Source organism: Ochotona princeps, chromosome 19, assembly GCF_030435755.1.
Source record: "Ochotona princeps isolate mOchPri1 chromosome 19, mOchPri1.hap1, whole genome shotgun sequence".
Lineage (NCBI taxonomy): Eukaryota > Metazoa > Chordata > Mammalia > Lagomorpha > Ochotonidae > Ochotona > Ochotona princeps.
In genome coordinates, this window is record NC_080850.1 from 24,617,223 (window position 1) to 24,632,933 (window position 15,711).

General features: G+C 38.1%; 1 protein-coding gene across 3 annotated transcripts in view; it reads right to left on the reverse strand.

The window, feature by feature from the left end:
* Positions 1-440: 440 nt before the first annotated feature.
* FBXO38 (F-box protein 38) overlaps positions 441-15,711 on the reverse strand; it is a 46,291-nt gene continuing 31,020 nt past the window's right edge. For 2 of the 3 annotated variants that reach the window (XM_058677921.1, XM_058677923.1), the window contains 8 exons: positions 14,858-15,592; positions 9,703-9,803; positions 9,052-9,154; positions 4,339-4,505; positions 3,423-3,568; positions 2,424-2,527; positions 1,962-2,075; positions 441-1,293 (listed from right to left, as the gene is read on the reverse strand). In XM_058677921.1, the coding sequence (XP_058533904.1) occupies positions 1,115-1,293; positions 1,962-2,075; positions 2,424-2,527; positions 3,423-3,568; positions 4,339-4,505; positions 9,052-9,154; positions 9,703-9,803; positions 14,858-15,592 (1,649 nt within the window). In that variant the 3' untranslated portion in view covers positions 441-1,114. The remainder of the gene's footprint in view (positions 1,294-1,961; positions 2,076-2,423; positions 2,528-3,422; positions 3,569-4,338; positions 4,506-9,051; positions 9,155-9,702; positions 9,804-14,857; positions 15,593-15,711) is intronic. The other variant, XM_058677922.1, reaches the window with a different exon arrangement.

Here is a 15,711-nt window from a genome sequence, read left to right on the forward strand (position 1 = left end):
ATGTATACCTTATACAGATTGTTAATTGCAGCATTTATTTGCAGAGTGTTTATAAAATTTCCTCAGGGACCTTCAGTTTAAATATTTGCTAAAATCACTTGGTTTGCAAGTGGCAAAGCTATTAACTGGAATTCAGGTATTGACCTAAAACTTTTGTTCTTGCTCTTTGACACTAAACAGAAACATGTATCCCTGCCATAGCAGGGCAGTTTCTTTCCTGGAGGAAGGAGACTCCTGACACTCAGATATTCCAGGAAATTCTTCAGGTCCTGGTGTTGTGTTACAGAGTTTGGTGAGTTGAACATACCGCAGCCACAGAACTTCTACAAGAGGTATCACTGAGTGACACTGCAGTCCCGTCTGTACATCTCCGCATCCTGCTTTTATGTGCAGTACCTCCTATGACTCTTCAAAAAGAGGGATTTGGGTAGAAGGCAAGGAAAAATTTTAATACATTTTTATTTTTATATTGAAGATAAAGGATGTACACAATTGAATGTGAAAATAAATAACTAGAAAAGCTTTGGAAATATATTTCCCTCTCAGTTTTATTTTTAAGATTTATAAGCCTTTTCAGTTAAGAAACAGGGAAATTAGAAAGCAAAGAAAAAAAATGAACCACACTGTTGTACAGAAATACAGCTTTCCCTGACTTAGGGCTTAGTTGGGATTTTAACAACAAAAATAAGCACAGAAGACACAAATACTCTTCAACAGATTTACTCAAACAGTTCTGCTCGAGAAGAAAAAGGCACAGATTTAAGGGGATGACAGTGATTGAGAACATAGCAAATGAGGGCTCAGTCAAAAAATGACAGTTTATGAACTAAGGAAAAATGAACAAAATGAACTCTTTCAAATTATCTGCCTTCATTAAAATGGATTTTTAAATTAAATTGTATAAACATATGATATAAAGTTGGTACTTTAGGAAGTGTCTTTATATATTTCCTCTATGTACAAATCTTTGTATACAACTTCAGTGTTCCTTATCTATTTTCGACATATCAAACTGAGCCAGCACCTTCCCACTGCATGCCCCAGTCTCCATGGAACATTCTGGCAAGCTGGATGGCCTCAGATGCTTTCTGCCAGAATGGCTGGAAAGAAACAATCAAATGTAGTCATCTTCAACCGGCTCACCGTTGACATCACAATAGTGGATAAAAATGGCCACTACTCGCTGAAATACACCCTTTTTCATCTGACGCATCTCTGAGATTTCTTCTCCTATTGTTTCCACACAGATATCGGCAGACAGCTGTCCTTTCCTTCTAGGAGCGTAGATGGTGCCTTGCAAACGAGGGAAAATGTAGAATTAGAATATGCATGTAAGATACTTAGGTAACATGGTAACAGAACAGTATGTATAAGCTGATCCACAAACTGTGCCTATGCACTGAAATACCAGTGGATCTGACGCATGAACAGATCATGGAGTGGGTCTCCATTAGTTTAGTTTCATTTACCAAAAGCATTCATACAAAAATAAAACATTAGAGTGCTAAGTCACTTACTTTATGTTTGTTTAAAAATCCTTGGCTACAAATGAAAGGATTTCAGTGTGCTAACTAGCATTTAAACTATCTTCAAACACTCTCTCCCAATTATCTGCACATAGATCTTAGGTTCCCACATGCTGCCCCAAAGCAGATAATAAGCTAAAGGAAAATGACTAGTATAACTGGAATAATTTTGAAATAATGTTACTGATAAATTCTTCAACAAAGAATGACAAGATTATGTATACTTACTAGGTAAGACAAAAACATAGGAAAATCTATCTGTTCTACGAGCCTTCATATATGATACAAATTATTTTTTGGAAGGAAATAAAAACATAAATTCTGGGAAACCATTCTAAAAAGCTGCATTGCTTCTAACTCCCAAATATAAGATTAAGTATTTAATGTAGATTATACTAAAATGAGAAAATACAAACTAAGTTAGTTCATAATTACTTTCTTCATCATCTTCAAAATCGTATCGGGCGAAACTGTTGGGTTCTGCTGCCCGCAATGACCTAAGCCAAGGGAAGTCAGAAATCATGGAATACGGAGCTCCATCCACAACACCTAAAAAAAAGACACAAGTAACAGTGCTGTTAGCATGCGAGTGCTGATAGGGCCCAACACTGTGTGTTTTCTAAGCAGAACATAAAATGGAGAGCGAGTCATGTGTCCTCATGTCATTTTTAATTCCAAACTGAAATACTGTCAACTTTCCTCTACTTTCTTGCTTCAACAGTCTTTTTGATAATTCTAAGGATGGTAAAGAGTTAAAATAGGCAGAGCAAATGAACTGGCCCCTGCTTCCTTGTACATATTCAAATCATACATTATTTTGAGGCATAACTTCCCTAAGACACGTCTTTCCATTTAGTTCACAGCTACTTAGTTTTTCAATCATTTATAAAAACTCACCTTCTAAAGTGTAGATTTCTCTTCCCCAGGGGTACTTGGGATACTTCTTTAGGTCTTCTTCACTTCTGGTAGCTTCAGGGAAGAATTCATATTTAATGAGTTCTCTGGAGGCAACGGGAAAAATTAAATAAAAATTACAAAACTAGAAATAATGGTAGAGTTTACAGTAGATAAGGAGCTGTAAAAATTGTTTCAGATTCAGATTTTATGGAATATTTCAAGCAGAATTAAATATTTAACAAAAGTAGAATGTACTCAAATGAGAATATAATTTTGACTAGCCTAGTCAAAACTGCTTTTCTATCTTCAAAATCATAAGGGCAAGAAAAAGTTATTCTTGAAGCAAATGCCTTCTATGTAGAAGGTGCTTAACAAAATTCACACCATAAATAGATAACAAGTCCAATTTTCTTATGTAGGATATTATGTCTCAGACCTACTTTTATTTGATCTTTCTTCTCCAGTCCCAAGGCTAAAAGATACAAAGTCAAATATACTTGAATAGTCTGTTTTGTAATTTTCACTATGTTTGAAAACAAAAATAAAAAAGTACATGTATGTTTTTAAAATTATTTGTTTTTAATTAGCCTAATTTCATTCCTGCCTGAAAAGTTCAGATGGAATGACTTGTTAAATAATACAGTTCTCCTTTAGCCATAGTTTTGCCTTCTCTGATGTCAGAACCCACAGTCAACTAGGTTGAAAATATTAAATATTAAACTAGATTGAAAAATAACCCAAGAGCTTGAAATAATTTTTACTGTTACTAGTTACAGGGCTTAAAATCTTCCTGTGCCCAATGCATAAACTGAACATTCTTATAAGTACGCATGCCCTGCAAAAAACAGCAGATATTTTAGGCTCAGTATGGTTTTGTTTATTTGTGGTTCCAAGCATTTGTGAAGTCCTAAGAAGGGGAAACTGCTGTAAATAATTTGCTTCTGTTGTCAGCTACAAAAAATGATTGAAAAGGCCTTTAGGGGCCATAGAGCAACTTACTGGTTGATGTTTGCAATAGTGTCCATCCAGCTGCGAATGCGCACCTTGTTGCGGACATTGGGCGGGTTACTGAATTCATGGATAATACAGATGTGATAGGGGTAGGGACCACTAAACAGCTTCTGCTCTAAAGTTAGTGTATCCACCTATGGAAAACATCACAGAGGTCTTTGGATTCGGAAAGTGAAAACCTTAGAAATTTACCTCCCAGAATTTGAACACTTTCCTTGGGATGGCCTTAAAAAACACACAAATAAATCATCTTTGGCTAATGTAATCACAATCTGACCTGAACACAGATTGTCATGCTGGAGGTAACAGGCAGTCTAGGGAAGTCAGTGATTGATATTTCACTGTTGGATAAGTATCCATTAAACCAAAGAATCCTGAGTGAAATAACCAATCTCAGTTAATTCAAAATCCACTTCTGCATATGTACTCTACGGACTCAAGTACTCACTGTATTCCAGAACTGTGATTATATAACACCAGTCACTGTGTGAACTGGCCTACTGTCCATATTGACAAAGAAAACACACAAAAACAAAAAATACCTTGACTATCAACTCCCCTCACCATGTAACTTGCTAAGCACCTATACAAATCTAGCAGAAAGGCACTAGTGAAAAAGACTGACAAGGCAGTCTAGCTTGGTTAGAAGAACTCCATAGAATCTAAGAATCGTTACTGTGGCCTAAGCAAATAATGATAATAGTAAAATCCAAAGGGTTGAATACACAAAAACCATAATATAGAAATCTTCAAAAAGTTTGTGGAAAATGCTTCCTGAAAAAAGCACTGCATAAATTTAAATCTTTTTCACATCAAAATAAACTTCTCTGTTACTGTCTATTTCCCATTTGCTTTTTTTAATATCCTCCCATATATATGAGTAGAAAGGGGCCGAGAGCATTACCTGCTGCATGGGGCGTAGGTATATGATGCGGTTTCTCTCAGGAGGCATCCTTAGTATTTGGTCTAGTACCTGATCCATATTCAGTTTCTTGCACTGTGCATAGTCAAACCGGTTTACAATTGGTGCATTTTCTACTTTCAAATGTTTCAGTACCCTGCACCTGGTAGCTACAAAATGAAAACAATGGTAGGCTATATAAGTTATATAAAATAACAGAGCAACATACAGCCATTTGGAATCATTTTTGGAGTAATGTTCCACATTGTATTAGAACAAAATGCAGTTGTAAGTATGTTTAAGATGGGTCAACTGCAGTCACAAAATACAACAGTTGATTAAAAAAATGTGAAAATATGATTCTGCTCAGTTTAACAAATGTGTTTACCTTTGTGCTAGAAGGGACATTAAAATGCAGTTTTCATATTATCTGAGTTGTCCAACACAGTTTATAAAGCAGTTAGGAGAGTAAAGTACTGTACATTTTTAACTTCCCTTTGGAGATCTGATGAGAGCCCCCAAACAAATTCACATCTCTGGAACACTTCACATGTGCGTTACTAACCAATTAAAGTTCAAATCTAGAACCTGTACGAATCTAAAAGAAGCTGACTGGGGAGCTAGATTTTTCAAAACAAAAAACCAGGAAGTTTTCAGGGCCAGCATCCTCTGCCTGCAGTATGGGCATCTCATATAAGTGCTGGATCGTGTCTTTGCTCATCCGTTTCTGATGCAGCTCCCAGCTAATGGCCTGGGAAAGCAGAAGAGGATGGCCCAAGGCCTTGGGACACTGTACCGACATGAGAAACCTAGAAGAGGTTCCCAGCTCCCAGTTTCAGTCCAACACAGCTCTGGCTATTATGCTCATTTGGAGAGTGAACCAGCAGGTGGAATATCTGTGTTTCTCCCTCTCCTTACAAATCTCTCTAAATATATAATGTTTAAAAAAAACCTCAAAGTTTTAAGATTTTACTGTCAAACAAACCATATCCCAGAAAATGTCCAGCCTGGGATTGCTCTGGAAACATTTATTGAAAGAAATAACTATAAATTATACAATTCTGGAGCAGGTATGTTGTGTAACAGTTAAGATACCACTGGGGGCTGGAGACGTGGCATAGGTTAAGATGCCATCTGGGATGCCAGCAACCCATATAGTGCTGGTTTATTTCCAGAGCTACAACATGTTGATCCAGCTTCATGAGAATAGCTTTACAGTCTCAGAGAATGGCCTAAGTATAAGTACTTGGGCCCCTACACAAACATGGGAGACATGGAAGAACTCCTGGCTCTGGCCTGGCCCTTCTCTGGCCAGAGGCCACTGCGGGAATGAACAGGCGGATGAAGAGCTAACACTCTGTATAATTCTGCCTTTCAAAAGGATAAATATGTATATTTTGAATGCCACTTGGAAAACACAAATCCCATGTAAGAGTGCCTGGGTTTCAGTGCCCACTCAGAAGCTGCTGGTACAGCTTCTTCCTAAGGATCTAAGGAGTCAACAGTGATGGCCCAAGTACTTGGGTCCTGACTATGTAAGCGGGAGACCTGGATGGAGTTCTGGGCTCCCGGATTCATTTTGGCCAGCCTAGATTATTGTAGGCAGGTGCAAAATGAATCAGCAGATGGAAGATCTCTGTTTATGTCTGTCTACCTGTGAGACTCCGCCTTCTAAACAAACAAAAATAAAAGTTAAGTAAATAAATTATAAAGTGTTATGGTTAATGATCAAATAAACCAGAATAATTCATACAGATCGTCTTACATCCATCCACTCAAAAGAAATAAACAGAGTTGATTTTAATTCCTATTATAACTACAAAAGCAGAACTTTAAAAATCAGACCCGAAAATACTTGATACTTTAATCTTACAGTTGTATAGTCTAATATGGTAGCCACAGCCACATGTACCTATTTAAATGAGCTAAAATATAATAAACTTCTCAATTCTAAACAAGCATTCAGCAGTCACATGTGACTAGCGCATGCATATACACAAAACATTTTCATCACTGCATAAAGTTTTATTAGTAAAGTTGCTGGTCTAAAATATGGTAAAATAGTTTTCTCACGTAATAAAACATGATGTCATACAGGAAGATAAGCTGCACCAACCTAAGAGAAATATTCCCTAATTTTTATTTGCAAATTTCAAATTAGTTCAGTTCAAGTGGGAAGTGATCAAAGTAAAAGATAATAAAAGCATAAGGCAAATTTGCCTGATCTCTTTCAAGGCTCATAAAGATATCTTTAAGAAAAAAAAAAAAGATTCATTTTTATTGGACCTTGAGAGTTTGGAGGTTCTAGCAGGGGAGCACAGCTACTCGTACATCCTTGACTGAAGACTGGTCCTCTTCTAGCAGGGATGGTCGTCCTCTATGACCGAGCACACAGCTTCCAGAGGGCCGCACATGGAGCAGTGAGGGAGGAAGGGGACACTCACCTAGCCAGCCAGATCAGGCGAATCAACCGTGGCGATCAGTGGGGTGACAGATGTCGCAGCCAGATCGCCCTCACATCCCATTTTTATTGGAAAGGAAGATTTACAGAGAGAAAGAGGTATAGAAAGATCATCCACCTGCTGGCCCACTCCCCAAGTGGCCACAACAACCTCAGCTGTGCTGACTTGAAGCCAGGAGCCAGGAGCCAGGAGTTTCTTCCAGGTCTCCCATGTGGGTGCAGGGTCCCAAGGCTTTGTGCCAGCCTCTACTGCTTTCCTAGGCCATAAGCAGGTAGCTGGATGAGAAGTGGAGTACCTGGAACATGAACTGGTGCCAATATGGGATCCTAGTGGTTGCAAGGTGAGGGTTTAGTCACTGAGCCACCGTGCCAGGCACATTAAGACATCTGTAGATCCTTGTCCAAAATGTCATTCTCTTCCTGAGAAATTCAGCCCTATAATTAACTCTGATGTTTAAATACTTCCGTCTCCTGCCTTTCACAGTCATTTTTATGTCATCTTCTGTAATATGGTGGGAGGAAGAGAATTCAGTTAAGAGGACAGAAAGGAAAAAGGAAAAGGACTATAGGGTGATAAGGACACCTCGGCCATAAGCTCAGACACAGTTAAGGTCAGTCTAATCTCATTTAATCACCTTTTCTGCTCTTAACTTACCTCGTGTCTCAGACTGAGCTATATTGTAAGAATTGACCCTAAGCTAAATAATTCAGGCCAGGCCCATGAGTCTTGTAGTAATTAGGAGAGCTCATGACAAAATGTCAAGCACTTTCTAATGGTATATCAGCTTTGCTTACCAACAGTACAGGAGAAGCACAAAGAAAAAAATGACAGCATTACACACTGCAAATGAGAAGGGAGACCCTATGCTGAGTGTACTGCATGTGTACACACACAGATACATCACTCACTTCATTAACTTTGATGAAGTGTTTTCTGAGTTATCCGTTACTTATATGCATTTTACATAAAGGGCTGGCATTGTGGCATAGAGGGTAAAGCGCCACCTGCAACGTGAACATTCCACCTGACTGCTTGTTCTTGTCTTGGTTGCTTTGTTTCCAATCTAGCTCCTTGTTTGTAGCCTGAGAAAAGCACTGAAAGATGGTGCAACTGCTTAGGCCCCTGCCAACCATGTGACAGATCTGGATGAAACCCCTGGTTTCGACCTGGATCAGCCCTAGGTGTTACAGACACTTTGGGAGTGAACCAGAAGATGAAAATTGATTGTTCTCTGTCTCTTCCCTCATCTAACTCTTATAAAAAAAGAAATAAATCTTCATAAGAAGAAAATGAACACAGAATATGTAATTTATCCCCAAGGCCAGGAACAAGTCAGATGTTCACAATTTTTATGAATGAAAATGGAAAAATATGTATAGGCATGAATTTAGTTTTTTGGTCCTGGCTAAAGTCCTCATCTTGCATGCACTGGGATCCCATATGGGTGCCAATTCTAATCCTGGCAGCTCCACTTCCCATCCAGCTCCCTGCTTGTGGCCTGGGAAAGTAACTGAGGACAGCCCAAAGCCTTGGAACCCTGCACCCGCGTGGAAGACCGGGAAGAGGCTCTGGGCTCCTGGTTTCAGACTGGTGCAGCTCTGGCTATTGCCGCCACTTGGGAAATGAAGCAGCGGATGGAAGATCTTTCTCTCTGTCTCTCCTCCTCTCTGTGTGTCTGACTTTCCAATAAAAATAAATGAATCTTAAAAAAATTAAAATTTTCAAAAGCTCACACAAAACCTATTCAAAACAGATATAGATGCCTCCTATATAAACATGGGCATATGTTAAATACAAGGGTGTAAAATGTGGCAGCAAATGGGTTTGCAATTAGAGACCTATAGCACCGAGAAGAGCAGGGCTTACGCTAAGGCTAAAGTGACAGGACTTAAGGATGTCACCGATCATCCTAAAATACAGAGCAGGTAGGCACTGAAGCTGCAGTCACTCAACCATGTCCAAATCACATAGCTAGCCAATGGCTGTGCTGGGATTCAAGCGGAGGGCTACCATGGGCCAGTACTCATACATACGAGGAATTATCTTTTGGGAGAAGGTACTTCAATTTGAACTATGCACCTGCACATGGACTGTGACTCTATCTGAAAACTGCCGATCAAGACAGAATTAAGGATAATTCAACACAACATTTCCTTTGAAAAATAACTTAGTAATGTTAACTGTAGTTTTTATAATTTTTAAATTATTCTTTAAACTAGTTTATGCTACAATATAACATGGGCCCAATACATACCGTGGATGAACATCATCTTGGGACAGTCTTTTAGTACTAGATCTGTGATTCCACAATTGGTCATAGTAACTCCAACAAGATTTTTAGATTTTAATACAAGAACCTATAAGGAGAAATTATTACATGTGAATTGATCTTTCTGTTCTTCCTTATTTTTCCTTTGCAAAACTTAAATATTTTCAATGTTACAACTGAGACAATGTCAGCAATTTACTTTCTTTATGATAAAGAAACAAGCAATAGGGACCTGTGTGGTGGCTAATCCTCTACCTGCAGTACCAGCATCCCACATGGGCACCAGTGGGCATCTCAACCACTTCACTTCCAATCCAGCTCCCTGCTAATGGCCAGGGAAAGTCGTGGAGGATGGATCAAGTCTTTGAGACAGTGCACCCGTGTGGGAGACCTCAAAGAAGCTCCTGGTCCCTGGCTTAGGACTGGCTCAGTCCTGGCCACTGTGGCCATTTGGAGGGTTGAACCAATTAATGGTAGACCTCCCTCTCTCCTCCTTTCTCTGTAAATATGTCTCTCAAATAAAAAATAAATCTGAAATGGAAAAAACAAAACAAAACAAAACCCTAACACACTTGAGTTGTTCTGCGGTACTCAACATGAGGCTGGACTGTGAAAGGTGAAGGTGTTTCTCTTTACCTGCACATGATCATCCTCAATCACAGGATCACTGGTACTGGTGGACTTGTCTGCTGTCCGCTTCCGTTTCATAGCATGACGTGGCTTTGTTTTGGCAACTTCTATAAGATGCAAACAAGTTCGGATTTTAGTCTTGTTTTCTTTTTTTCAACAGAGCACAACTGCACATGTACTCAAAGAACTCTCAAATCTACAACTTAGTCCCCAGAAGAATAAACTTACACCAGTGTTTCTAAAGCAATGTTCCAAAACAGGATTCCATCCCATACCTCAAACCTATCTATTTCAAACACCCTTTTTCATACGTGGGCCATTGTAACAATCTCATCAATATGCCTGTTCTAGTCTCTGATTCAACCCATCCCAAATACTACTACTGTAGTAAACTGATGGTTTTCTTGAGAAAAGTTTTTAAATTATTGCTTGCTGCTTAGTGAATGTCTCAATGCTTAACAGTTTGAGCTATGTTTCCATTCTACCTCCTCGTCATCTCTCACTGCCAGTGCCTTTGTAGCCAGTAATCATTCTGATTCCTTCTGCTCAGAATACTTTTCTCCCTTCACTTTTTGAAATATTTCCTATTCTTGAAAGGTCTAGCTCAAAAGCTACCCATTGTAATACATCGTCCAGCACCTCCAAACATTTCATATTATTTTGCTGTTTTCTGTACATACTTGTTTTGTCTTCTTCATTTAAACTAAAATTTGTCTTGAAGCCAACCACACTGTCTTATTTCATCTTTGTTTCACTGTCAGCAATCAGCAACAGGCTAAAATGAACATTTATTAAGCGAACTGGCATTTAACATTTATAGATTGGAGAGTCATGTATCACAGACACATAAACAATAGCAAATACTTTTAGGCACTTACTGTGTATCAGGCACTTCTCTAAAGGTTTTACTTGCATTAATTAATTTAATCTTTATGACTCTGGGATACACTTTTTTATTTACCTGTATAAAGTCTGGATTAAGAAACAGGCCTGGGAATAAAATCGTTTGCAAGAGTGCTAAGTGGGAACCAGGAGTCAAACCTCAGAAATCAGGTGCCAGTTTATGCTTAGAAAATGTGCAATCTTTTATCTGTAAGTTTGAAACTTATTTACTAGTATGGGTATTATTCTGTAACATTACAAGCATAAAAGAAAAGCTTATTCTGACTTTATTAAGTTAGGGATTACATAAAACTTAATAATGTTATTTATATATATATTGTAAAAGACTAGTGATTGTCCTAACTTTTGATACTTAAGTATGCTAATACTGTATATACTGAATGAAACAGTTGACCTTCATGAATTAAATATGAATATTGTACTTTCAGAAACTACCATTAGATTACAAATATTCTACTTTCTAATTTTGTTATTTTAAACACACAAGACTTAGAGAGATAGGGAGATGAGGTGCAAATATTACAAATTCTCCAGCTCGGGATTAGATGGCAATTCTAGGGATCTAATTTAAATGGTTTTTATTCACTGGGTCTCTTTACTAGTTGTAATCTTTGTGAAATTCTACACAAATAGGTAAAAACAACTGCTTCATCTGGAGGTAAAAAAGGAGCCCAGAGTTCTCCCTATCCAGCTTCCTTAAAGACGCTGAAGCCACCAAATCCCTGGGGTTTCTAAAAACACCAAAATCACTATGCATGTTTACCCAAGGAAGAACCCTTTCCACAGTACCCTCAAGGAATTTCATGAACATTGGATTACCCATGCAGCACACGTCCCCTGACAGCCAAAATCCACACCAGTTTTAAGCTCCAGTAGCTCCTGGTTCCCTAAATTGCCTCCCCCTACCTACCAAAGAAAACAGACAAACAGATCTATTTGCACTCCTCAAAAGCGGCTTAAGACTATTCTGGTATTCCACTTACTAATTCAAATTTTCAGATTTTCACCCTTCTGGACGGCCATCATCTCTACATTAATTAGTCAGAATAAGAATAAGGGTTTTAAAGTTGCTTCCTGCTTTCCAGAGTACCCAAACTGGAGTCTTATGTCTCCAAAAAAAGTTGAAAAATTAAGTCTGATATACATAGGTGACTTTGAAAGTTTCTAGTTTTCCCCAGGTAATAGGAAAATGGAGTTTGTTGTGCTTATTATTACACTGTTATCCCCCTTCCCTGTTTAGAAAAGATTAATTTTGCTTAGGGGACAATTCACATAGCCACTGTCATGATACTTCAAAAAATGTAGTCAGCACTTACTAAGCTGATAATCACTCGCTCAGTCGCATACCCTGTGTAAGACATGGTGCCAGAAGCTGGGAATACAAGGATGAACAACCAAACACAGTCCCTGCCCTCAAAGAACTCAGTCTATTCGGAAAGACAGAGAGTAAAACTTGGAATTACAACATAGCGTGGTTCATGTTAGTGTAGAAGATAATACAGAAACAGAAAAGCAGACCAGTACAGCTTTGCGCATCAGAATAAGTTTAGTATTTGAGAAAACTACAGTAGTTTTAAATGCTACTCTTCTACAACTCAGTTTGTGATTTTATGATATTCATTTTATACACTATTATATAGTGAGTAAAAAAAGAATTTACAGGTACTTATTCTCAAAATACAAACAAATAATATAATTAAATAGCTACTACGACTAAACCAAGAAATCAAATATTAGTACTAGTGGATTTTTTAAAAACCTAGAACAACAGCAGCAGCAGCAATGGCAATAAAATTAAGTTTGTTCCTTTACTACTTTGGATTTCTCTTCTCTTTAAAACAGAATTGACAATAGATATAAAAAAAATAACAGACTAAAAGTAGTTTGTAAACCATTCAATTATCTTGTTTTTTTCAAAAGATCTGGAAAATCTTAAAATCAGTCCTTGAACAACCCCTGAAAAATTGTTAACTGAAAGTAAATGAACAAAAGTTTTGGGAAATCATTTACCTAATAAGCATATTAGGTATAGACACTACAATGTCTTCTCAAATTGAAGACAAAAAAGCAATGTGGGGGGGAAGAGACTTAATACCAAGAAGTAGAAATAAGGACTACATAAATGAATTATTCTCATCCTTCAAATTTAGTAATTACTTAAACAGATAGATCCACTCATGAAAACAGGTCAGAATGAAATGGTAAAGAGGATAAAGAGAACATAGGAACAAAAATATATCAAAATACCAACAGTTACTATGAAGGATCTGTATCAAAAGAACAGCAAAAAGACCTATGAAACTTAACCAAGACACAAGAAAAACATGGGAAACACAATAATCCCCAGATAGAAAGATTCAGTGCTGTAAAAGTAACAATTTTCTTTTCAGTTGTTTCTTCAGTGGAATTCTGAATAAAACCCAAGATCTGCTCTTTTAAGATTTATAAAAGTTAGTGACATATCCATGGTAAGTCAAGAGAGTTGTGAAGACAGAGGAGGACAGAATCCTGGAACAAAACAGAAGGCCCTGAATGTATCCGAGAAGCTACACGCGATCAAAGAGTAGTTCAGAATATAGCATAGCAGTGGATATCAATAAATAGCTTTGGAATAATTGGTGACAATTTGGAATAAAAAAACAAGTTCCTACAGATTACAGTAAAAGTCTGAACTAAAATAACTAAAAAATAACATAAGAACATTATTCTGAAGTGTAAGGAAAGCCTCTCGAAGCATAAAAATAAACCACAAAGGAAATTATAAAGGATTCTCAGAAAGTTCATGGAAAAAAAAACCTGTGCTAAAAACTACAAATTTCAAAAATTTATGTACCCAAATAAACTTACTTTTTTTAAAGTACCATGATGTAGAGATCTGATTTTATAAATATGAACAATGCAACAACAGGTACAGAACTTGAGGTTGAAATGGAGAAAAAGTTCAGCTGGAATGTGGGGTGATTACTGCACAATGTGAATGTACCTACTGACACTGAACTGTACACATACAAATGGAAAATTACGCTATGTATATTCTAAAACTAGAACAAAAAGGTTAACTCAGACATAACCTTCCCGAGGTATGCTTGGAGAATTGGCTCCAGGATCTGCTAAATTCAGACTCTGAAGTCTTTTACATAACATGGTGCAGTATTTACCTATCACAATGCATACCTGTCATTTACTTGAAGTCATCTCTAGGTTACATATAATACATAATTCAATGTAGATGTAATGCAAGTTTCACAAGAGTATTGTTTAGGAAGCAATGACAAGAAAACAGTCTGTAGTTTAGTGCTTCAACACAAATTTTTTTCCTCCAGATATATTCTGTTCCTGATTGATTGAATCCATGGATTGTAAACACAGGTTTATAGAGTGCCAACTGTATGTTAATGAGTTTATGTTACCATGACATATTATGTTATCACCTAAAAAATTAGGGTATCATACTTTTCTTACAGGACATTATTTATTCAATTCAAGCTCTGTTTAATATATAATAGATACTGGCACTGACTGCCGATGTTCCAAGGAAGATTTTAAGAATTTAAAAATTTTTGGAATGTTTACACAAACTACATGATTATTTAGTGAGATATTTAGTGTCAGGTTAATACATGTGAGATTACTTAAAATATAAGGTCAGAAACAGATTAGAATTATAATTAAGAAATGTACTTACTCCTGCTGCTCGATTCAGTGCTTTGGCATACACATCATAAACATTAATGAAATAAGGTACACATGGTTTTGAAAATACTTTCACCCAAATATTTCTCAGTAAAAACTATATACTTACCTGGTTATATCCTGGCAAACTGAACTGGAAGTAAAACTTGATTACAGAAAAAAGTTACTAAATACTGCAGATACAGGAATATCCCCAGGAAACTACACTGAAACACATTCCCCCAGACCTAGCAACTTCAAATTTTTAATTTTGCTAAGTTCAGATTTTCTTAAGTGTGGGATGAGGCTTCAAAATCAGAATCAATATCTACTTTAAGGCAAATGCACAGTTACACTTTCTAAGCAGAACAATCTGAGTTTTCTGGGTTGGGTGTTTTACAAATTACTTTATACCCCCACCCACCAACCCACTGCCAAAAATTAGTTCAAACTATGTATGATCCACAGTACCCCCAAATCGCACTTACTTTGCCAAACAGGCTTTTAGTAAGAAAACTCACAGGACAAGCTCATGTCTTTCTCCAGCCCTACCCTGCAGTTGCTACTCCTGGGAGCATTGTCATACCTGACTCAGATACCAGCGGTACATGGGACAGTCTGCTCCTGGCCCTGGTTAGGGGCCTCCGCGGGTATTCTTCATGAGACTGCACGTCACAGCTCTCAGGCTGGGAGCTCCCCCTCCTGTCCTCACCTGTAGCCCCAGAGCCACTCCCATTTGTCCTCTCATCATGTGCTGGGCCTGCAGACCCCCCTTGTGGCAGAGTCCTAAAGGAAAAGGCGGATCTCGTACCATCCGGGCCATTCACAACACAGGCTCGGCTGGTTGAAGGACGTTCCTCATCAGAACACCTGCTAGTTCTCCTTTGGGATTCCTGGGACCTGTGACAGCAGCATCTGGGGCAGACAGAACTCTCTGCATCTCCCTCCTCCATGGCCTCAGAGTCCTCTGACCCAGCGGGGGAGCAGACACACTGCCTGGATACATCCACTTCTGTAGGGCTAGGCTCGGAAGAGCCGCCGCTGTTCACCGTCCTTACAATGTCGGGGCTTTGAGAAGCAGTGCTGTGTGAGCTGGAGTTTCCCAATGTGCTGGCGGTGGTGCTGCTGCAGCTGGGATAAACATCCTTGTTTTTTTTCTTTTCAGGAATATCCCTAGCTGCTTTCATATCGGCTTTGATCTGCTCACTGGTGACCTGACAGCCTTTCTCACAGCTGCTTTCCTCGAGGGGAAACTGCTTCGATTGGCCCATCTGATGGGAGTTGTACCTCTTTCGAAGTGGAGTCTTGCCTTTTCCACTTACTGCTTACAGGAAAAAGAAGAACGGCCCAAGGGAAAGAAAAGATTTCAGTACAAATTTTGGACAAAGGGCAAGAGTAAATTTGGAACAGGAAACAATGTACACTAATTTTCCTAAAATA